The sequence below is a fragment of the Eriocheir sinensis genome, chromosome 52, assembly GCF_024679095.1.
Source record: "Eriocheir sinensis breed Jianghai 21 chromosome 52, ASM2467909v1, whole genome shotgun sequence".
NCBI classification, from domain to species: domain Eukaryota; kingdom Metazoa; phylum Arthropoda; class Malacostraca; order Decapoda; family Varunidae; genus Eriocheir; species Eriocheir sinensis.
The window spans coordinates 484,648-509,430 of record NC_066560.1 but is presented as its reverse complement, the minus strand read 5'-3'; the positions used below and the strand labels follow the sequence as shown (position 1 = coordinate 509,430).

Here is a 24,783-nt window from a genome sequence, read left to right as displayed (position 1 = left end):
AAGCACCTGAAAGGTCTAATTACTCGACACCTTTCAAACGTCCGCTTCATATCTGTCCGTTCAACAAAATGAGCCTGAGAAGATTGCTCCCCAGACAAGTGCTAGCAAAGCAGTAGAGTATCAGTTTTGCATGGTAGATAGTGGTGAGGTCATCACAAACTTGGAGCAAACAGTTGACATATTGCGAGACGAAATGCTACAGCACCGAGATCGGTCGTTCAAAAGTACTTTTGAGGACCTCAAGAATCCTCTTCTTCAGTTCTTCATCAGTCGCCTTCTGTTTGGAAAACCACTAGTGTTGTATGTCAGTTTCTTGTACAGAACTTGGTAAGTGATCGCCTGGTGAAATATCAGTCAAAGAAGACCATGTTTGAGCAAACAGTCTTGACGCCACTGTCGTTGGGCTTACCCCTTGCAATCCACTGGAGAGTGCGTGATAAGAATCTTGTTCACATCCTCTCCGATCTTTACATTGGCTGTGGCTACCGGAAAATCATTGACTTTGAGAAGCGTTTAAAGCAAGGTATCCTCCAGCGCATGAATGCCACAGGTTGATTTTGTCTGCCTGATTTTGGGTAGGCGGTGGCTGAGTGGTAACGTGCTGGGCCCACATTCACCGCGTGATGGACGATGCGGGTTCGAATCCCCACGCTACCACCTCAGATTTTTCACTCACCGCCGAGTGGCTTAAAACTACCCACATGCTGTCCTGAAGACCACCCATCAACCCGGACTCTAGAGGAAACGGACGTCCAAGTGAATCACGAACGAGTTCCGGGGGGCAGCATGAGCCAAGAGAAGATGGCGCCATTATAAAGACTTGCCTGCGCCATGACGGGCTGGGGCCGATTACCATCCAGGCCCCTCAAGAAAGCCTACCGGCGCTATAGGCGTTCACGTAAAAGAAAAAAAAAGAAAGGTGTGAACTGTTGGTTTGTAGTTGACAATATCCACCTCTTGGAGGACTCTCTAATGTCCAGGGTATTAGTTTGGGATCCAATGAAGAAGTTAAAACTGAAGACCTTTTCCAACTGGATGCAAAAGATTAGAATTCGAATGGAAGACAAGGTGATAAAGTTGCGAGAAGAACGTGAACTGCTAGGAAGATTCTTGATAATTCAAGGGAGTAGACCAGAGCTGGTTCTAAGACTGGAGACTATCGGCGAGTATGAGATGTCTGTGGTACCACGGTCAATTTGTGAGCTTGATGGGACACTTTATATCCCTGGAGGTAAGGCTAGTCTCATGCATGCCACTGAAGAGGCTGTGCATGAACATATGGATTCTGAATCTTCTTGCCGTACAGCACCAGTCGGTCATCTATATCGTATTTTGATCATTGATGTGCTTCAGAGCATAAAGAAAATGCAAACAATGGTAACGATAGCAGACTTGCAGTCAGCATTCATCAAGCACGCATTGTCTATGACAACTACTTGAATCAGTCACTGAAAAACAAAACACGCCAAAAGCGAGCGGTGTCACCAATGGAATTTGAGATTATCATTCAAATGAAGCTCACAATGTCTATGAAAAATATATTATCCTCTACACGATCGAAGCGGTGTCTGACAGAAATGTTTGCCCAGACTTTGCTGGGAAAATCAAGCAGTTCTTTAAGCCTGCATGGCTGTGTGGTCTATGGAAACAAAATCAAGAGTCGAGACTTCGAGGAAGTGCATGGGCATGAAGAGGCCGATACTTTAATTCCTTATCAAATCCTGGCTTCTGTCGATGAAAGTAAATGGCAAGAAATATGTGACTGGTCACCAAATACAGACGTCCTCACGCTTCTCCTTGATCTAGTGTCTCATGGTCGTCTTGCATGACACCCTATGACAAGCCTCAAATTCCTAACTGGCAATGACAACAAGTACAGAGATTAACGTGGTAGAGAGAGTGCAAGTCATTGGAGTCGCAAATGCCAGGGGCTCATCGGACCCCGCAGTTTCTCTGGCGCCGACTGGGGTAGGTTTGTGAATACCTGAAACTTCCTGATGATGACCCGGCCATCCATTGCTTCTGGGAGCTTGGCAACAGTAGTTTACCACTGGAGTTAGTCGGGACTGAGCTTCCAGAACAAGTCAAACCACTGGAGCATGTTGTCTACAGTGTCTACTACCCAAAATACCTGACTAGCCTCCCTACCCTGCAATGGGAAATGTTCCATTCAAGAAACCTTGAGGGTGAGATGCTATAGGCAACTTGTGCTGCCTTGATGCCTCACATCGCACACACTAATTACATGGAAATGCGTGACAAGTCGTACGTGACTTGCCGTCCCAGTCTTCCTCCTTTTGATCAAAGTGACTGTAGCTTAGAAAAGAGAGCTTATGTTCCTGTGAAATGTTTAAGGCTACCTGGCCCTCAAGCTGTGACTGAACTGACGAAATGTACATGCAGAACTGTATACAGAGGAAGGAGGTGTAGTTGTTGAAAGAGTGGCCTCCCATGTACTCCTCCTGTCATGGAGGTGAGTGTTCAAATGCCATAGAAAATATGGAACATGTTGGTGATGATGATGAATGGTAAATTTTGATATGTAGCATATTGGCATGTATCACATATGCTCTTGTTACTATTAGTTGGATCTATGACTTCTCTAGATTTTTGGAGTCAATATTGTTTGTGAGGAACATTTGTTCTAGTCTTTATAGCACGGTTTTTGATCGACTGATGTTCCTGTGTATCATATTTAGGCACAATGTAGCATTTTTTTTTACAACAAAGGAGACAGCTCAAGGGCACAAAAAAAAGGAAACTGTAATAAAAAAAAGCGCCCGCTACTCGCTGCTCCTAAAAAAGAATCAAAAGAGGTGGCCGAAAGAGAGGTCAATTTCGGGAGGAGATGTGTCCTGATACCCTTCTCTTGAAAGAGCTCAAGTCGTAGGCAGGAGGAAATACAGATGAAGGAAGATTGTTCCAGAGTTTACCAGCGTGAGGGATGAAAGAGTGAAGATGCTGGTTAACTCTTGCATAAGGGGTTTGGACAGTATAAGGATGAGCATGAGTAGAAAGTCGTGTGCAGTGGGGCCGCGGAAGGGGGGGAGGCATGCAGTTTGCAAGTTCAGAAGAGCAGTCATCGTGGAAATATCGATAGAAGATAGAAAGAGAGGCAACATCGCGACGGAATTTAAGAGGTAGAAGACTATCAGTAGGAGGAGGAGAGCTGATGAGACGAAGAGCCTTAGTCTCCACTCTGTCCAGAAGAGCTGTGTGAGTGGAGCCCCCCCACACGTGAGATGCATACTCCATACGAGGGAGGACAAGGCTCCTGTATATGGATAGCAACTGCGCGGGAGAGAAGAACTGGCGAAGACGATACAGAACGCCCAACCTCGAGGAAGCTGATTTAGCGAGAGAGGAAATGTGAAGTTTCCAGTTGAGATTTTGAGTTAAGGATAGACCAAGGATGTTTAGTGTTGAAGATGGTGATAGCGTGTTGTCGAAGAATAGGGGATAGGTGTTTGGAAGATTGTGTTGAGTTGATAGGTGGAGAAATTGAGTTTTTGAGGCATTGAAAGACACAGGGTTCCTTCTGCTCCAATCGGAAATGATAGCAAGGTCTGAGGTTAAGCGTTCTGCAGCCTCCAGTCTGGAGTCGTGTACTTCCTGTTGTGATGGTGTTCTATTGAAAGAAGTTGAATAATGCAGAGTGGAGTCGTCGGCGTATAAGTGGACAGGACAGTTTGTTATGGAAAGAACACAAAGAAACATAAAGGAAGAACAAACAACAGCAGACCTGATGGTCCTTACGAGGCTGTTTGTGACAAGCTACACTAGCTATCTAATCAAAGGTGGAAGATGAAGGATAGCAAAAGCGAAGGCTCCTCCCCACCCACCCACCCCATCCCTCCAGCCAAAGCTGGCAGGAAAGGAAAAAGAACCATGCAGCATGGAAAAACTGCATGGAAATTATGTAGGAAAGAGGAAAGAACTACCATTACTGCTACCACTAACCGGGCGATAAAAGCGGACAAGGACACCAGTATTCGAAAGAACTTAACGTTATTACGACAATGAGTAATATCTTAGTTGCTGGTTGGATTCAAAATACTTATCTAATCTATTCTTGAAGGCCGTAACTGTTGTACTATCAACGACATCACAGGGTAGAGAGTTTCAAACATTAACAACTCGACTGAAGAAGAAGTGTTTAGCTTCGTGCAACGAGAATCTTTAACCACTTATCTTCAAATTGTGATTTCTACTTGTTCTATTTGATCGATTAATTGTAAAGTAATCTTCTGCATTAATATCACTGAAGCCTTTAAACATTTTAAACACTTCTATTTGATCGCCTCGTATTCTTCGTTTTGATAGGCTAAATAAATTTACTTCTTTAAGCCTCTTCATATGATAAATTTCTCAACCTAGGAATCATCTTTGTTACTCTTCGTTGAACCCGTTCCATCTTTTCTGTTTTCTCTGTAATAGGGAGACCAAAACTGTACACAGTACTCAAGATGGGGTCGAACCAACGAATTATACAGTTTTAATATTACTTTTTTCTGATTTATTATTAAAGACTCGTCCGATGAAGCCAACCAATTTGTTTGCAGTTTTAACTACCTCTGAACAGTGCTGACCGGGGTTTAAATCGCTTGATATAGTGATTCCAAGATCCTTTTCTTTACTTACTGCAGAAAGTTGTTGGCCATTCATTACGTACCGAACGCGATTGTTATTTTTCCGATGTGCAACACTTTACATTTGTCAACGTTAAATTTCATTTGCCATTGATTGGCCCAACGTGCAAGTCGATCTAGATCTGATTGTAAAGCTTCGTCGAGTGTCGCAGTTACTTTACTAGCAATTTTTGTGTCATCAGCAAATTTTGATACTTTGCAAGTGAGCCCATCATCGATATCATTAACATAAATTAAAAAGAGCATGGGGCCAAGCACTGATCCTTGAGGTACGCCGCTTCTGATATCGAGCCATTTTTTTTTTTTACAGCAAAGGAGACTGTTCAAGGGCACACAAAAAGCAAACATTAATAAAAAAAAAAGCCCGCTACTCACTGCTCCTAAAAAGAATCCAAAGAGGTGGCCGAAAGATAGGTCAGTTTCGGGAGGAGAGGTGTCCTGATACCCTCCTCTTGAAAGAGTTTAAGTCGTAGGCAGGAGGAAATACAGATGAAGGAAGAGTGTTCCAGAGTTTACCAGCGTGAGGGATGAAAGAGTGAAGATGCTGGTTAACTCTTGCATAAGGGGTTTGGACAGTATAGGGATGAGCATGAGTAGAAAGTCGAGTGCAGCGGGGCCGCGGGAGGCATGCAGTTAGCAAGTTCAGAAGAGCAGTCAGCGTGGAAATATCGATAGAAGATAGAAAGAGAGGCAACATTGCGGCGGAATTTAAGAGATAGAAGACTATCAGTATGAGGAGGAGAGCTGATGAGACGAAGAGCCTTTGCCTCCACTCTGTCCAGAAGAGCTGTGTGAGTGGAGCCCCCCCACACATGAGATGCATACTCCATACGAGGGCGGACAAGGCCCCTGTATATGGACAGCAACTGTGCAGGGGAGAAGAACTGGCGGAGACGGTACAGAACGCCCAGCCTCGAGGAAGCTGATTTAGTAAGAGATGAGATATGAAGTTTCCAGTTGAGATTTTGAGTTAAGGATAGACCGAGAATGTTTAGTGTTGAGGAAGGTGATAGCTGGGTGTTGTCAAAGAATAGGGATAGTTGTTTGGAAGATTGTGTCGAGTGGATAGGTGGAGAAACTGTGTTTTTGAGGCGTTGAAGGACACCAGGTTCTTCTTGCCCCAATCGGAAATAATAGTAAGGTCTGAGGCTAAGCGTTCTGCAGTCTCCAGCCTTGAGTCATTAAGTTCCTGAAGGGTGGGTCTTCTATTAAAAGAAGTTGAATAATGCAGAGTGGAATCATCGGCGTAGGAATGGATAGGACAGTTCGTTTTGGAAAGAAGATCATCAATGAACAACAGAAAAAGAGTGGGAGATAGGACAGAACCCTGTGGGACACCACTGTTAATAGATTTAGGAGAAGAACAGTGACCGTCTACCACGGCAGAAATAGAACGGTCAGAAAGGAAACTGGAGATAAAGGTACAGAGAGAAGGATAGAAACCGTAGGAGGGTAGTTTAGAAAGCAAAGATTTGTGCCAGACCCTATCAAAAGCTTTTGATATGTCCAGCGCAATAGCAAAAGTTTCACCGAAACGGCTAAGAGAGGATGACCAAGAGTCAGTTAAGAAGGCTAGGAGATCACCAGTAGAACGCCCCTTGCGGAACCCATACTGGCGATCAGATAGAAGGTCAGAAGTGGAAAGGTGCTTTTGAATCTTCCGGTTAACGATTGATTCAAAAGCTTTAGATAGACAAGAAAGTAAAGCAATAGGACGGTAGTTTGAGGGATTGGAGCGGTCACCCTTCTTAGGCACAGGCTGTATGAAGGCATACCTCCAGCAAGAAGGAAAGGTAGATGTTGACAGGCAGAGGCGAAAGAGTTTGACCAGGCAGGGTGACAGCACGGAGGCACAGTTTTTAAGGACAATAGGAGGCACTCCATCAGGTCCATAAGCCTTCTGAGGATTGAGGCCAGAGAGGGCATAGAAAACATCATTTTGAAGAATCTTTATAACAGGCATAAAGGAGTCAGAGGGGGGAGGAGTAGGAGGAATATGCCCAGAATCGTCCAGAGTGGAGTTTTAGAAAAGTTTGAGAGAAGAGTTCAGCCTTAGAGATAGATGAGACGGCAGTGTTGCCGTCAGGACTGAGGAGTGGAGGGAAAGATGAAGAAGTGAAGTGTGAGGAGATGTTTTTGGCTAGATGCCAGAAGTCACGGGAAGAGTTAGAGAAAGCAAGGTTTTGACATTTTCTATTAATGAAAGAATTTTTGGTTAGTCGGAGAATAGATTTGGCACGATTTCGAGCAGAAATGTAAAGTTCATAATTAGCATTAGTTTGAAGGCTCTGGTACCTTTTGTGAGCTACCTCTCTATCATTGACAGCACGAGAACAAGCGTGATTAAACCAAGGCTTTTTTGCGTGAGGAGTAGAGAAAGAACGAGGAATGTATGCCTCCATTCCAGAGACAATCACCTCTGTGATGCACTGAGCACACACAGAGGGGTCTCTATCATGGAAGCAATAATCATTCCACGGGAAATCGGAAAAGTACATCCTCAGGTCGTCCCACCGAGCTGAAGCAAAATGCCAGAAGCATCGCCTTCGGTGGGTCCAGAGGGTGTACAGGAGCGATAGGACAGGATGCAGAAATAAGATTGTGATCGGAGGAGCCCAACGGAGAGAACAGTTTGACAGAATAAGCAGAAGGGTTTGAGGTAAGGAAGAGGTCTAGAATGTTGGGCCGATCTCCAAGACGGTCGGGAATACGTGTAGGGTGCTGGACCAACTGCTCTAGTTCGTTGAGGAGAGCAAAGTTGTAGGCTTGTTCACCAGGATGGTCAGTGAAAGAGGATGAAAGCCAAAGCTGGTGGTGAACATTGAAATCTCCAAGGATGGAGATTGCAGCGAAAGGAGAGTGGGTCAAGATGTGCTCTACCTTAGAGTTCAAAGAGTCAAAGAATTTTACATAGTTGGTAGAGTTTGGTGAGAGATAAACAGCACAGATGTATTTAGTAATAGAATGACAGTGAAGTCTTAACCAGATGGTGGAAAATTCAGAAGAGTCAAGGTCGTGGGCACGAGAGCAAGTGATGTCGTTGCGCACGTAGGCGCAACATCCAGCTTTGGATTGAAATTTAGGATAGAGATAGTAGGAGGAACAGAGAGAGATTGTCAGCAGCCTCAGAAACCTGTGTTTCGGTAAGGAAGAGAAGGTGAGGTTTAGAGGAGGAGAGATGATGTTCCACAGAATGAAAATTAGAGCGAAGACCGCGAATGTTGCAGAAATTGAGAAGAAAGAGGTTCGAGGAGTTATCAAGACACCTCTCGGGTCGGCAGCCAGAAGGGGAGTCCTCCCTGGGGGAATTTGTGGTCCCCCCCCCAGTCGGGGACTCCGAGGCTTGGTGTATGTGCGCCATTTTGAAATTTTAATTTTGGGAAAAGGTGTATATGTTGTGTGAATGTAGTGTGGTGTGGATAAAGAGAGGATCTGTCTTTAGAGAGCATGCTGAACTACTCTCCGGTGTTGGTGAGACAATAGGGAAACGGTTAGTGAGGACATGGGAAGGGTCTTTGGAGGGCTTCAGCTCCCTTCTCACCTCCCATATATACCTCACCGGGAGTGGCTTGCGCCCGGTCGGTAGGTGTCTTCCTACCTACTCCAGCCTACTACCTACTCCAGTTAGATGTAACACCGTTTAGAACTACTCTCTGTTTCCGCTCAGAGAGCCAGTCCGCAAGCCAATTGTGAACGTTTCCCGAGATACCGTGCGCCAGTAGTTTGTTGAACAATCGTTGGTGGGGGACCTTATCAAATGCCTTTTGAAAATCCAGATATATGATATCTACTGATCTGCTTTCATCGAACACCTCAAAAATATAATGAAAAAAATCAACAAAGTTAGTTAAACACGAACGTTTACTACGGAAGCCATGTTGCGAATTATTTATTATATTATTTTCTTCGAAGAATTTCACCATATTGTCGCGAATGATAGTCTCCATTAACTTACAAACAATCGATGTCAGGCTAATTGGTCGATAGTTTCCTGGATGAGACTTGTCCCCCTTTTTGAAAATTGATGTGACATTTGTTAGTTTCCAATCCGACGGAACTTTTCCGGCTGTTAAAGATTTATTGAATATGATAGAGAGCGGTTTACAAATTTGATGTTTGATTTCTTTTAAGACCCTAGGGGTAATTTTGTCTGGACCAGGAGCTTTGCTTACTTTAATCTTTTCAATTGTGCGTAAAATGTCACTTTCTACGATAAGCACGCCACTTAACATATTTTCGGTCCTTCTAAACTCCGGCGGTTGAGGTGATAAACAATCTACGTCGGTAAATACGGATGCGAAAAAGTTAACTAGGATTGCAGCCATTTCATTTTCATCGTTCGTGTGGTTACCATTATCATTAACAAGCGGTCCGATACCACAAGTGAGTGACTTTTTATTATTTACATACCTAAAAAATTCTTTAGGATTAGATTTACTCATTTCCGCCATATATTCTTCAAGATTTTTCTTGCTTCGTTTTATTAATTTCTTGGTTTCGCGGCGAATTCTGTCCAACTCTAGTTTGTCAGCATCACTCTGAGTTGATATGTATCTACTGTATACACGTTTTTTAAGAGATAGGCTATTTTGAATTTCGTTATTCCACCATTTGGGTTTCTTCTTAAAAGCTGAACGTCGTTTACGATAGGGTACGCATATGCTTATGGCATTGTTCAATATTGTGGTGAAGGCTCCCCAAGATTTATCAATATCTGATTCCGCCGAGATTTCAGTCCAGTCAGAATTCTTTAGAATTAATCGGAGTCTTACGAAATTAGCTCTGATAATCAGGCACTTTTTCTTTACTAGGAGTTACTTTACTTTCTTTCATATTGATGCTGCATGTGATTGTTCGGTGATCACTAGAACAAAAAATTGGACCAACATTTACTTCGTTAACTAGATCAGCTGTCGTTGAAAAGATAAGGTCACGTATATTGTTTTCCCGAGTCGGTTCTTGAACGTGTTGATGTAAATCACTTTCTAGTAAATTTGTGTACAGGTCGAGCCCTGTATGACACTTTAACGGTTCACCCCATCTTTTCACTGGCAAGTTAAAGTCCCCAACAATTACTGCCTTGCAACTGCTACTTGTTTCTAATAATAATTCACTTAATGCGTGGTCGATATCAAGAGTCTGCCCTGGCGGTCTATAGATAACCCAATTACTATTTTACGAGATTTATTTTTAATTTCAATGAAGACCGTGTCTACATTGGTTATGATATCTGTTTTCACGGAAACTGGATGGAGAGAGTTGTGGATATAAAAGATAACGCCTCCACCCTGTCTGTTCTCTCTTTCATGACTAAAGATGGTATAACCCGGTAATCTATATTCCGCAATGAAATCTCTATTTGAAGTGTCTATCCAAGATTCTGTGACTCCGATGATGTGATACTGATTTGTAGCTGCGAGGACTTCTAAGTTTTCAAATTTGTTACGTAGGCTACGAACCTTTATATAGCAAGCTTTAATGTGATTCGAGTCGGGGGTTTCGCAGGTTGAGTGCTCCCTTACGGTGGAGCTGCTGGTGTTCTCTCCTTCGCGTTTTTTGGCTTTCGAAGAGCCACTTGGTCACAGAGCAGCCTCCCGAAACGGACTGCTCCAACAGGGCTTAACTGGATGCCATCAGCAAGGAACAAGTCTGAATCGTAGTAAAAACTGTTCCACAAGTTAGCAAACTGGACGTTTTCTTGTGAGCAAAGGGACTGAAGTCTGTTGTTTGTGCTGAAGGCCTTACTGTAAAAGATAGATTCGGCACCGACCCTCGGGAGGATTCCTGAGATTATGATGTTACTTGGCATCCGTTTTACGTTTATACTGCTTGATCATGCGGCGGTATTTCTCAAGCAGTTCCTCAGAACGGGTTGTCTTTACGTCATCTGTCCCCGCGTGAATGACAGAGGGTGTTTCGGTCGGAATTTCTCGTGACATCATCGCACGCTGCGTGATGTCGTCCAGTCTGGCACCTGGATAGCAGCTAGGTTTTCTGCGGCCGTTTGATGAACGACCACAGAACTCAACCAGCTGGCCACGCACCATGGAGTCCCCAACTAGGCGAGTCTCAAACTCATCCCCCATGGTGTCTGTAAGCACCTGAAACCTATTGAAGGTAGTGGGGGTCAGTAAATCCTTGGTTGCCTGCTTCGGTTTGGCTTCATTCCTTACAGGTTGGAACCCGACGTCCTGTGAAGCAGGAAGAGAAGCGTCCTGTGTCCTGTGAGGCAGGCTGGGAGTTAGCCTGTGAAGCAGGCTGGGGGGTTACCCTGTGAGGCAGGCTGGGGGTCAGCCTGTGAGGCAGGCTGGCGGTTGTCCTGTGAGGCAGGCTGGGGGTTAGCCTGTGAGGCAGGCTGGGGGTTAGCCTGTGAGGCAGGCTGGGGGTTAGCCTGTGAGGCAGGCTGGGGGTTAGCCTGTGAGGCAAGCTGGGGGTTAGCCTGTGATGCAGGCTGGGGTTTAGCCTGTGAGGCAGACTGGGGTTTAGCCTGTGAGGCAGGCTGGGAGTCAACCCGTGAGGCAGGAGATTCGTCTGGAGAGGGCATAGTCTCGGTGGAGGGCCTCTCCACCATCGATGGTGGAGTCACTGCCACATTTCTTGCAACAAATTCCTGAAGGGCTTCGAATTTCTTATCAAGATCATTAGGTTTGACTTTCCATTCAGTCACAGCCTTCTGAAGTTGTAATCTTTGAACGCAGAGGCGGCAAGTTCTACTCAGCTGGAAGTACTGAGCAGCAAATCGTCCGGGACAGACGTCACACTTAAGGTTCGAAGGCATTGTTAGAAATTTAGGCGAGTTAACAGTTTGGGCAAATATTAAAAGCGCTTTCGAAATAACTTAAAGTGTGACCATAAATTGAATTGGATAAAGATTGAGCATGGAAATTAGATACTGCTGTGTTAGATGCCTCTAACACTGGGAGTTCGCTCCTACAGGGTCTTGAAAACGCCTCAAAGACCAATCGCTTGTCGTGAGCCTCGGTCACGAGAGACACTTTCACAACCCGGCGCTTTTCAGCTATTGTCCTCAAAGTTCTGTCTCATAGAACGGGGCCGGCGTAGTCACACAGAGCAGAGCTGGCAAGGGAGGAGAGGAAACGTCTAACCCAACTCTGCGACCCTTTCGAGACCTGGCCAGTGGCACCTGTCACCAGGTGCTCTCCACCAACTCTAGAGAGTATCAGACGCCCTTCCTGAGAGACCAAAAAGCTGAAATATTCCTTGAGTATAAGAAAACCCCGCAGAAACTCCACCTAGAAGCCGGGAAGTACAACCTCAAATGGCCCACGGAAGACATCTCTTTCAGGAGAAAACAAGAACCAACTGTTATGCAGAATAGGGATGGGAGTACCGTCGTTAGAGGGGAGGGACGGGGAGCTCACACCGACAACTGGTTCCCAGGGAGGCTTTTTAGTGTAGAGGTCGCCACACTCCTCTACACCGCAGGCCTAAATAATTAGGCACGGTCCAGCTGACTAGGACCCTGGAACTGCAGCCATTGTCTCATAAAGAGATCCTCTGCCTGCAGTCCAATCCACTACTGCTGCTGCCCTGAGGCTTCACCGTGACCCTGGCACGGGAGACAGATCAGGTATTACACCTTGTCCAAGGGTGACCTGAGACTATGCAGGACAGGGACGTCTAGTTCCCTGAGATGAAAACACTTCACCCGCATACCGGGAAAGATCACTGATGAATAACAGGAAGAGAGTGGGCGATAGGACAGAGCCCTGTGGAACACCACTGTTGATAGGTTTAGGGGAAGAACAGTGACCGTCTACCACCGCAGAGATAGAACGGCCGGAAAGGAAACTGGAGATAAAGGAACAGAGAGAGGGATAGAATCCGAAAGAGGGCAGTTTGGAAAGCAAAGACTTGTGCCAGACTCTATCGAAGGCTTTCGATATGTCTAGCGCAACAGAGAAAGTTTCACCGAAACGGCTAAGAGAAGATGACCAAGAGTCAGCTAAGAGAACAAGAAGATCGCCAGTAGAACGCCCCTTGCGGAGCCTATACTGGTGATCAGATAGAAGGTTAGAGGTGGAAAGGTGCTTTTGAAAGAGGAAGAAGTGAAATTGGAGGAGATATTTTTGGCTAGATGCCAAAAGTCACGGGAAGAATTAGAAGAAGCAAGGTGTTGACATTTTCCATTGATAAAAGAAGTTTTGGTAAGTCGGATAATAGATTTGGCACGATTCCGGGCTGAAATGTAAAGGCCACAGTTAGCGGGAGTTCGAAGGCTCTGGAACCCTTTGTGACCTGCCTCTCTATCTTTAATAGCACGAGAACAAGCATGATTCAACCAAGGCTTTTTAGCATGAGGAGTAGAGAAAGAACATGGAATGTATGCCTCCATTCCAGAGACAATTACCTCTGAGATGCGCTGGGCACACACAGAGGGGTCTCTCTCCTGGAAGCAGTAATCATTCCACGGGAAATCGGAAAAGTACATCCTCAGGTCGTCCCACCGAGCTGAAGCAAATGCCAGAAGCATCGCCTCTTCGGTGGGTCCAGAGGATGTACAGAAGCGATAGGACAGGAAACAGAAATAAGGTTATGATCTGAGGAGCCCAACGGAGAGAACAGTTTGACAGAGGAAGTAGAAGGATTAGAGATAAGGAAGAGGTCTAGAATGTTGGGCCTGTCTCCAAAACAGTTGGGAATACGTGTAGGGTGCTGAAGCAACTGCTCTAGGTCGTTGAGGGGAGCAAGGTTGTAGGCTCGTTCACCAGGCTGGTCAGTGAAAGAGGATGAAAGCCAAAGCTGGTGGTGAACATTCAAATCTCCAAAGATGGAGATTTCAACGAAAGGAGAGTGAGTCAAGATGTGCTCCACTTTAGAATTCAAACAGTCAAAGATTTTTACATAGTTAGTAGAGTTAGGTGAGAGATAAACAGCACAGATGTATTTAGTAATAGAATGACAATGAAGTCGTAGCCGGATGGTGGAAAATTCAGAAGAATCAAGGTCGTGGGCACGAGAGCAAGTGATGTCGTTGCGCACGTAGGCGCAACATCCAGCTTTGGATTGAAATTTAGGATAGAGATAGTAGGAGGGAACAGAGTAGAGGTTGCTTGACCACAGTATTGGTGATATTGCTTTATTATTTTGCTGATCAGTTGTATTTATTTGCAGCAGTTTCCTGTTTTAGTCACAAACTGCATCTGACCAGTTATGATTTTTGTATAGCATTTTTTCTAACTGTTAATTTATCTCATAAAAATGAAAATGCAGTAAATCAATTATGTCACAACATATGCATCTCCAGCTAGATTTGGCTAATATTTTTATTTTTCTGGCTGTCGGTATTGGCAGTGTAGCTGTATGTCATGACTGCATAAAAATGCAGTCATGACGTCACAAAGCACTTTGTTCTTCAGGTCAGGAACTAAACTTATTTTATCAGAATTATATTAATGAATGGTGTGGAATTAATAAGTCCGTTCAGTGTTTTCATTCAGTATATTTTATTTGAGTATGATGAATTATTATGATGCATTCTGGAAATATATGATGCAATATTCGCCCTTTTCAAAATCGTAGTATTTACCGATTTTTTACCGATGCTTTAAAAACACTGTCGAATACCTCATGATGTTTATAATATCTAATTTATCAGATACTATGAACTCATATATTCCGATTTTTTTACTATAAACCCTAAAAATGTGATATTACTTAGAGTGGTTTTATACTGTAACAATATCCATTGGTCAGGCCTCATTTACGTCACTCCTACGCCATTCATTGGTCAAAATCATATTCAATCAGCCTGAAAGTATGAAAAATGGATTTACCATCATCAAAACTCTCAAAACGATACCAAGATCATAAAGATCGGTTCATTATTGATGGAGGTAGTTGTATTTTCGGTTCCATCCCCCCCGAAAAAATTTCCCCCAAAGAGGTCCAGAGGTAGAAAAAATTGGCCTCCTCCATTTTCCCATAGTATGAGTCCAGATAAAAAAGAAAATGCAAAAATATCAATTTTGACTGATCCTTTTACTCCTGCTCTTAGTCAAAACGATCTTGCGTTTAATCCTATGAATTTTTGTACGACACAATACTCACGATGTTTTCTTCCGTCGTTGACAAATTTATGGAATCAGTTACCTAATGAGATTGTCCTTTCTGCAGACATTTCTACATTTAAGTCTCGTGTGAATGTCTTTTTGGAACAGTAAATTTATTTTTCCTCCTTTTGGCTTTGACTGGCCAGTTGCTTAACTATTCGTTGCCTTTGCTTTTTACCAGTACTGATTGGTATTTTGCGGGGTTTAATTTGTTGTGTCTGCACCCTAGAGGGAGGCTTTGGTACCTTATTATAATAATAATTATATTAATAATAATAATAATAATAATAATAATAATAATAATAATAATAATAATAATAATAATAATTATAATAATGATATGAATTATAATAATAATAATAATAATAATAATAATAATAATAATAATAATAATAATAATAATAATAATAATATTGATAATGATAATGATAATAATAGTAATAATAATAATAATAATAATAATAATAATAATAATAATAATAATAATAATAATATTAACAATAATAATAATAATAATAATAATAATTATAATAAAGATCAAGACGCCTTCAACACTGCTGTCTACGTGAAGGCTACTAACCCAGGTCACTGTCTCAATGGAAGGAGCGAGTGCCCTAAACGCTACAAAGACTCCACCATAGGGGCCTACATCCGGAGAGCACTCACCCACTGTAGTAACTGGCAGCAAGTCCACCATGAAATAGATCGGTCTACCCAGGTACTACTCAACAACGGTTTTGACAAAGCAGACATCTACAGGCAAACCAAGAAAATAATGGATCAATGGCACGCTGCAACCAACAACACAACCGAGGAGAATAATAACATCAATATTTACTACAAATCAAACTTCTCTACTGCCTAAAAAGAAGATGAAAGAATAATGAAACAAATCATAAGAAGAAACGTCACACCAACAAACCCCGAGATGAAACTCAACATCGTCATATACTACAAGAGCAAGAAAACAAGCCACCTAATTATGAGAAACAGCCCCCAAGAAGAAAAGCCGCCTACACAGGAGTCCCATGTCGTTTATAGGTTTATTTATAAACGAGGGATCTGCGAAGCCCTCCCCTCAACCTACATCGGCATGACAACGATGAAGCTGAGCAGGCGAATGAGCTACCACTTGACATCCGGAGCCCCGCGCCAACACCTACTACAGAAACACAATACAGTGCTAACAAGGAAAATTTTAGAAGAAAACACAGACATAATCGCAAGATGCCCCGACGAACGACGCCTCCCGATTCTAGAAGCACTCAACATAAAAGAAATGGAGCCCAACTTAAACAAGCAGGCCCTAGATCTACAGGCTCTCCCGAGTATGCGCAGGAGTGCTGCGCACCAGCCTAACCAATCAGCAGCCGGTGCGCAACACGGGGAGGGAGACGACACGCCTTAAATACCGGGCACCCGGCAGCCATTCTCTCTCCACCAGCGAGCAGAAAACTCCTCCTCCACCGAACACTTCAAGCCACTGAAGAAGGGTTAAGAAACCCGAAATCGCGATCTGGCAACAAAGATGACCACTTACGGTAAAGTCATCACCAAATTGACAAAAGAGAATAAGACTATTATCCGAGAGAAAGAGAATTTGCTTTTGGAGGAGCTGCGCTTAGCGAGCCTTTTTTCCTATACTGTAAAAAAAAAAAAAAAAAAAAAGCTCTCTGAAGGCTCGCTGAATATTCGTATACGAGTGAATGAGTGAGTGTATGAATGAATGGGTGTTGTTGGGTAAGTAACTGGCTCTTGTGTATCTTTCTGAGTTTGTGGATGAGTAACTGAAAAACAATGGATGGAGAAATGTGTTATTGGCCGGTTTGTGCTTATCCTTGAGTGATTGGGACAGTGCGTGGATGAGTGAGTAAATGGTGTAAGTGATCCGTTTGAAGCCATGTAATCTGAGGGGGACTTGACAATCACAAAATGAGCCTATCGTCGTCTCACCTGTGACCTGCGGCAGCCTACCTGTGATTAGGGTCGTGCTACACGTTTGGGTGAAGCAATCACGGGGACACGTATAGGTCAATCCGCCGTGGTCAAAGAAGGCGACGGATTGGCAAGGGGATTGAAATTTAGCGGTGAATGTGAGCCAAAGGATAAATGGGGTGCTAGGAGGAGGAGGAGGAGGAGGAGGAGGAGGAGGAGAAGAAGAAGAAGAAGAAGAAGAAGAAGGCGGAGGAGGAGGAGGAGGAGGAGGAGGAGGAGGAGGAGGAGGCGGAGGAGGAGAGTTAGAGGGAAAGAAAGAGGAGGTTGGTGAAACGATATGAATCTAGGAGGTAAAATCGAAAATTACATGGGTATAATTTGAAGTCAGAAAAGAAAGGAATGGAGTAGAATGGGAAAGAAAGAGGAGGCACAGTAAAAGAAGAGAGAAAATTAAACAGCAAGTAATTTACAAGAGTGAAGGAATATGGAATGAATGAGGAACAAATTGAGGCAGGCTAGTAGGAAGCAGGTCAGGAGAAGGTAAGCAAAGGCGTGCGGCAGAACCTTTAGACAGGCGAGGGAGGTGCAGGTGAGGGGACAGGAGAGCATGAAGGAGCCACCTACTGTGAGCGATGAGCAACGGGAGCAGGAGGTGAGTGATAAATGAGCAGGAGGAAGCAATTAAAAGGAAAGGTGGGTGTTGTAGGTAAAGTTCAGGCGAGCCGGAGGGAGCCACTTACCGTCGGTCTTGGGGCTACAGTCGGGCACGTCGAGGAAGTAGCTGCAGTGCCTGAACCTCTTGAAGAAACTGCCGGGGAGGAGAGTGTGGTATTAGTGAGGTGTGCGGAGTGTGTATAGAGTGTGTGGCTCTTGTTCAGGCATTGTAAGGACCAGTCGCAGCGTGGGACGGACACAGAAATTATGGAAATGAAAATGTAACACAGGAAGGTGGCAGAGAACAAGAGGAGAAAATGCTGGATAGTAAAGAGAAAATGGAGAGAGAGTGGTCGTTGTGGGGAGACATAATTCAACCAGAGAAAATTAATCTTCCCGAAGTAAATGAATAAAATGCCAGCAGTAGCGCTCTCTCTCTCTCTCTCTCTCTCTCTCTCTCTCTCTCTCTCTCTCTCTCTCTCTCTCTCCAGTTTTTAACATACTTCTCTCCCTTCTCCCTTTTATTTCCCCTTCGCCATTCCCTATTTGTTCCTCCTTTTCCCCCCGAATCCACTCTACGTAATCTCTCTCCCATATTCGCAGTCTGCCTATTTTCTAATAATACAGTCACTGTTCCCTAATACACTGTGTCCCGCAGTCAGTCATTTTGCGTCCCATATTCTTACTTCCTTCTTTCCGTGCAACCAGTTCTCCATTCGCCCCCCTCATAACCCTTCTTCCTCATTCACTCCATTCTTTATCCGATTCTCGTCCTTCTCCTCTCAGTCCTTTCACGTTCCCTATTCTCTGTCCTCTCTTTTTTCCGTTCATCCAGTTTTTCAAAAACCCCTCTCCCTATCCATGTTTCTCTAACCCAACTTCTGTTCCCTGCTATTCCAGTTCCTTATCCTCATCTGGGCCTATATCCCGCCACACTACTGCTACTCCTCTTGTTCAGTTATTCACGCACTGTTTGCTTGCTAATTTGTAAGCAACATTCCAATTAGTCAGTCAATCAGTCAGTGGGGGCATAAGCCGGGGGGCGCGCCCCTCGCCCACCCAACGATGCCAAGTCTGGGGATTCCTCCGAGAAAGTCTCCATGCACGCCCCCTTCCAATCTATCGACTTGATTAAGTCATGAACTCTGTGGACGTCCGCTAGACCTCCACCACTCAAGAGTATCTCTTACAGAGACAACCCGATACGCAGGGGAGCGCAAGGGACTTGAAGATTCGAATCTTTGTCCTTCTACACAGGTATCGACAACGTCATATACCTGTGCTGAGAGAGTCCATAACACCATCGGCCGAGCCAATTCACCGTAAAACTTCCTGGTCAGACTCACCGTTGTTCTGAAGTACGCCACCAAGGTATGTGAAATTTTCCGATATCTGTATGTCCTCGCAATATGCATGAACAGACTGTACTGATTAATCTAGCAAGCCTCAAAACAATTGTACCTTGGTATTGGCCCAGGAGACCTGAAGTCCCAAGGGCTTCGCCTCCTCGTGCAGTGACTCGAGAGATATCACCAGAACCTTCAACGACTCCGCAATGATTACTGCACTATCGGCAAAAATAAGGTCAGTACCTCGGGTATTGCCGATAGATGTTCCACAATGACTGTGAGCTACAAATCTGCCTACTGCCCATTTCATACAAGTGTTGAAAAGCAATGGGGCAAGAACACAGCCCTGCCTCACTCCCGCGTTCACGGGAAAGAAACTGGATAGCCCCCCACACTTTACAGCACTCTCATTCCCAGAATGCGGGCCAATCAACAAGCCAATAGTCCTTGCAGAAATTCCACGGAGTCGCAGAAGATCCCACAGTGTCTCGCGATGCTCTAAATTCAAAGCCTTCTTGAGATCGAAATAGGTTGCAAGCATCCCCTGCCGAAACTCACGTCGGCGTCCCACCAGTGCGCGAAGCACTAGGATACGGTCAGTTGTCGACTTACCAGGCTTGAACCCAGACTGTTCAGCAAGACCCATACAACACGCGGATCATGGCCTCACCTCCGACTTTGAGCAGTTCTGCACTGATTTTTTTCTTTCTTTTATACAGGAAAGAAAGCAGCTCAAGGGCAAAAAGGTGTAGGGTGAAAAAAAGCCAGGTAAATTTTACTCCTATAAAAGATAAAAGAAAGAGTAACAAAAAGAAAGGTCAATTTCGGGTGGAGAGGTGTCTTGGTACTCTCCTCTTGAAAGACATCAAGTCATTGGCAGGAGGAAATACAGACGAAGGAAGGCTGTTCCAGAGTTTACAAGTGAAGGGGATGAAAGAATGAAGAAGCTGGTTAACTCTTGCATAAGGGGTTTGGACAGTATAGGGAGGGGTGGAAGCACACAGTTAGCAAGTTCATAAGAGCAGTCACCATGAAAATATTGATAGAATATATAAAGAGATGCAACATTGGGGCGAAATTTAAGAGGTAAAAAACTGCTAGTAGGAGGAAGAGAGTTGATGAGACGAATTGCCTTTGACTCCACTCTGTCTAGAAGAGCTGTGTGTGTGGAGCCCCCCCAAACACACACATGAGATGCATACTCCATACGAGGACGGACAAGGCCCCTGTATATGGATAGCATCTGTGAAGGCGAGAAGAACTGGCAGAGACGATACAGAACGCCCAACCTCAAGGAAGCTGATGTTACAAATACCAGGTGCCTTTCCACCCCTCAACTTTGCCACACCCTCTCTGACCACGTGAAGAGAGGGTGGGCTTTCGTCAGTGATTGGATGAGCATCCGCCACCAGTAACCCAACAACTGGGAGCTGCCCACTCGGAGGGTCCGGCATGTACAATTACAACTCATTTAAAATCTGGATAGTTAAGGAGGTATAAAAAAATATCAAGTTGAGGACACTTTCTATATTAACAATTGATCGTTTTTAGACCGCAACTCACTGTTTGGTAAGTGCTTTTTTATGTACTAATAGGAATTGGCGAGCACTTCCTGTCCACACCCATCTATTTGTCTCCACTTACACGTGGGTGAGGTTGGCGGTGCGGGACTCGTGGTGGAGATCAGTGGAGATGTTGGCCAGTAGCTCCGAACTCAGCTCAAGGTTGTCCATCCACCTGGGGAGACGAGAACAGGTGAATGAAAGACAGGGTGTGGAAGTGTTATATGTGGAAGGGAGGGTGTGGAAGGGTAAGAAAAGATGTTGGGAAGGGAAGGTGTGGAAGGCTTAGAATAAAGACTGTCAGGTGTGGGAGGGTTAGGACAGGTATGGGATAGAGGAACGAGGTGAGGGGAAGGAAAGAAGGTTGTGGAATGGTAGTAACGGGTATATGAAGAGAGTAAGAAGGTGTGGAAATGAAGGAGAAAGTGTGGGAGAAAAAATGAGAGCTGTGGAGAGGAAAAATGTGGATGATAGAAAAATATGTAAGCTGAATGGGAAAACAGGTATTAGAAGGAAAGTGCCGAGGACAAATAAGAGTAGTGCACCGTGTGTGTGTGTGGGGGGGGGGGGGGGGCATGTGGGCGAGCGTGTTATGTCCTCTTGACTCAGTGACTATCATTTTACAGTCAGTTGGTGAGTAAGTAACCGACTACCGCTTGGCTTTTTACTTATACTTTCTACCTCCTGAGCAACAAGATTTTTTACATCTCTCCCAGCAACTTGCATGTCCATTCGTACTCCCCCTTCCCCCTACACTTCTCTCAGCCCCACTGCACGCTTGTCAATACACACCTGCTCTCCACAACATCCAAACCTCGACAGCTTATACCTCAGGCCCCTTATACCAACTTTCCATGTATGCATTACCACAACACACCTGCCCTTCCCTCCTACTATTACTCACCACCACACCTGATCTCTCACCTAGCTAATGCCATAGATAAGTAGATGCAAGTACATAGAAATGAAATGGTTTATCTGATCACACATTGCAACTTAACTATACAGTCTATACATTGGTCACTGCATATCTCCCGACCATATCATCCACATACCTCCAACACATACACCCCAAAAAACTTATGTCCTTCCACACACCTGTCATGGCACGCCTACTTCTCATGACATACCTACCCTCCCACACACCTGTCATATCATCTGTTCTGCCCTTCAACACACCTGAGACTACACACCCGACGTCACGACGTTTCTGCCTCACACACTTACGGCGACAATACATACTACCCACACACCTGTCATAACACACTTGTCACTATACACATGAACCACACAACACCCATCACGAGACATCAGCCCTTCCACACAGGTCACATTCCTACCTCACACTTATAATGACACACAAGCCGTCCAGACATCTGTTCCGACACCCCTGTTTTCAAACACCCCTGTCGCGAAATACCTGGCGCCTCCTGTACACCTGTTTGCAAGGATATACTCACAGGGTGACGAGGTTGACGAGAGGCCTGAAGGTGGAGGTGTGGACGGTGAGCAGCGGGTTGTTGTCCAAGTTACTGCGGGGAAGGAGGGATGTGAGGTGAGGCGAAGGCTTAAGACACGAGAGAAAGGGAGGAATGGGCAGGATCAAGATAGGAAGGCTGGAGAGCAGGGTGTGAAATGGAGAACATAAGGCTGAAAGTACGGGAAAAAGGGAAGGAGCATGGGGATAAAAATGTGGGAAGGAGGTGAAGAGAAAGGGGGTAGAAAGGCAAGTGTGAGAAGGACAGAAGGGTGAAGATAGAGAAGAGTGACTGAGGGGGTGGATATAGAAAGGAGAGAGAGAGAGAGAGAGAGAGAGAGAGAGAGAGAGAGAGAGAGAGAGAGAGAGAGAGAGAGAGAGAGAGAGAGAGAGAGAGAGAGAGAGAGAGAGAGAGAGAGAGAGAGAGAGAGAGAGAGAGAGAGAGAGAGAGAGAGAGAGAGAGAGAGTGTGACAGAGAGAGAGCCAGGTAGACAGAGAGAGACAGAGAGAGATATCGACATAGATTTACATAGAAAATCAGACCACACAGATCCCATGGTCCAGACTAGGTGTTCTGTCCTTAAACCTTAAACCTGTCCTTAAAGAGAGAGAGAGAGAGAGAGAGAGAGAGAGAGAGAGAGAGAGAGAGAGAGAGAGAGAGAGAGAGAGAGAGAGAGAGAGAGAGAGAGAGAGAGAGAGAGAGAGAGAGAGAGAGAGAGAGAGAGAGAGAGAGAGAGAGAGAGAGAGAGAGAGAGAGAGAGGTAGACAGAGAGAGACAGAGAGAGATATCGACATAGATTTACATAGAAAATCAGACCACACAGACCTCATGGTCCAGACTAGGTGTTCTGTCCTTAAACCTTAAACCTGCCCTTAAAGAGAGAGAGAGAGAGAGAGAGAGAGAGAGAGAGAGAGAGAGAGAGAGAGAGAGAGAGAGAGAGAGAGAGAGAGAGAGAGAGAGAGAGAGAGAGAGAGAGAGAGAGAGAGAGAGAGAGACGATAAATGCCTGGTAAAGTGATAGAGAAGGTAATACCGTCTATCGGGAAAGGTAACTGGAGGAAGGGAAGAAGGAAGAATAGATAATCGGTAGATAAAGGAGATGATGGAGGAAGGGAGAGAATAAAAAGGAGACAAGGAGGGTGAAAGAGCGCTAAGGAGGTGATGAATTAGGAGGCACACGACGATGAAAGAATAAGACGGAACAAAACAAATATACTGGAAGGAGGAGAAGGAAAAGGAGGAAGATAAACAGAAGGAGGAGGAGGGTTGAGGAAAAAAAAGGAGAAAGCGAAAGAGAATCAAGTCAGCGGAGAAACACTTTAAGAAGCTTCAATTAGTGGAACCGAAGGTAAAAGTAAGAGGAAGAAAATAATCAACACCAACAAAATAAGAAAAGAAAGGATAAGAACAATAAAAATAAAAACAAAAAATAACAATGGTAATTACTAACCCCCCCCCCCCCCACACACACACACACACACACACACTAACAGGCTGGCGAGAGAGTGCAGTCCCACGAAGCTGTCTGCACGAAGATGTCGAATCAAGTTAAAGTTGAGTTCACTGAAAGGAAAACAATAAAGATAGTATTTGGTTTATCATTTTTTCATCAGTGTGTAAACATTTGATATTTCTCTACCTCATCTTTATCATTTTGTATTCTCTCCTCCCTTTCTTTAGTTTTCTTCACCTCTCCACCAATTATTCCACCCATCTCTCTCCTTCATTTTGATCTATTTTCCATTTTTTCTCTGGTTCACTGGTAAAGCTGTTACTTAGGTTCTTTTAAATATATTTTCTTTCTCGTCATCCTCATCTCAATGTTTTTTTTCTGTAATCAAAATTATTATTCCAAACCACACTATATATATATATATATATATATATATATATAAATATATATATATATATATATCTATATATATATAAATATATATATATATATATATATATATATATATATATATATATATATATATATATATATATATATATATATATATATATATATACTTCATTCATAGTTATTTTCTCCACAACTTTTTACCATTATTTTATTGTCCTTAATCCTCCACGTATTCATACTCCTCTTTCTTCCCCTCCCTCACTTATTCCTCCTAAGCAACTTCTTTATGACCTAAAAGACTTTTTGTTGCTTACTCCTAAATGTTTCATTCATTTATTTTACGTACCTCTTTTCCTCTTTGATAAGTCCAAACTACTAAAGGAAATATTCTACATTAATCAGATGGCTCCAAAACTTTGCATTTCAACTCTAGTTAATGTTAAGTTCAAGGAAGTGACGGTCAAGCTTGTTTAAAGGAGTCAATCATGTTACACTGGACCACTGAAGGTGGGAGCTTATTTCATTCTCGCACTACAACGTTGGTGAAGAGAAATTTGGAGCCGTCTGAATTTACTTGTCTACATTTAAGTTTTATGCCATTGTTCCTCGTTCGCAAAGTGTCATCGATCATGAACAATTTTGATTTGTCCACATTCGTGAAGCCATTAAGTATTTTAAAGCATTCGATCAGTTTTCCTCGGAGGCGACATTTCTCAAGAGAGAACATGTTAAGGGTGGAAAGCCTCTTTTCGTAGGAATTGTTGCGGAAGGAAGGCATCATTTTTGTTGCCCTACGCTAAACACCTTCTAATTTAACAATGTCCTTTACATGGTGGGAAGACCAAAACTGTACCGCATATTCCAAGTGGGGTCTGACTAAACTATTGTAGAGTGGAAGTATTACATCTTTATTCTTGAATATAAAGGTTCTTTTAATGAAGCCCAACATTCTGTTCGCTTTATTTGCTGCATCGATGCATTGCTGTGAGAATTTGAGGTTTGACGCGATTTTGACACCCAGGTCCTTGACGCATTGAACGCTTTTGCGTTTGACGTCGCGCATTTTGTAATCGAACTTCTTATTTCTTGTTCCAACATGGAGGACCTGGCACTTATCTACGTTAAAGGGCATCTCCCATCTATCAAACCAAGCTGAAACTTTACGCAAATCCTCTTGGAGGCTTTGCCTGTCTTCGTCGGTGAGAACCGAGTTATCAATCTTTGTGTCGTCTGGAAAT

The 24,783-nt window shown here is 44.0% G+C and overlaps 1 protein-coding gene across 3 annotated transcripts in view; it reads right to left on the bottom strand.

Annotated features, from left to right (window-relative positions):
* Positions 1-24,783, bottom strand: part of LOC126982860 (relaxin receptor 2-like) — a 259,491-nt gene that overhangs the window by 111,423 nt on the left and 123,285 nt on the right. For all 3 annotated transcript variants that reach the window (XM_050835130.1, XM_050835131.1, XM_050835129.1), the window contains exons 12-15: positions 23,191-23,262; positions 21,683-21,754; positions 20,305-20,397; positions 17,398-17,465 (exon numbers count right to left, since the gene is read on the bottom strand). In XM_050835130.1, the coding sequence (XP_050691087.1) occupies positions 17,398-17,465; positions 20,305-20,397; positions 21,683-21,754; positions 23,191-23,262 (305 nt within the window). The remainder of the gene's footprint in view (positions 1-17,397; positions 17,466-20,304; positions 20,398-21,682; positions 21,755-23,190; positions 23,263-24,783) is intronic.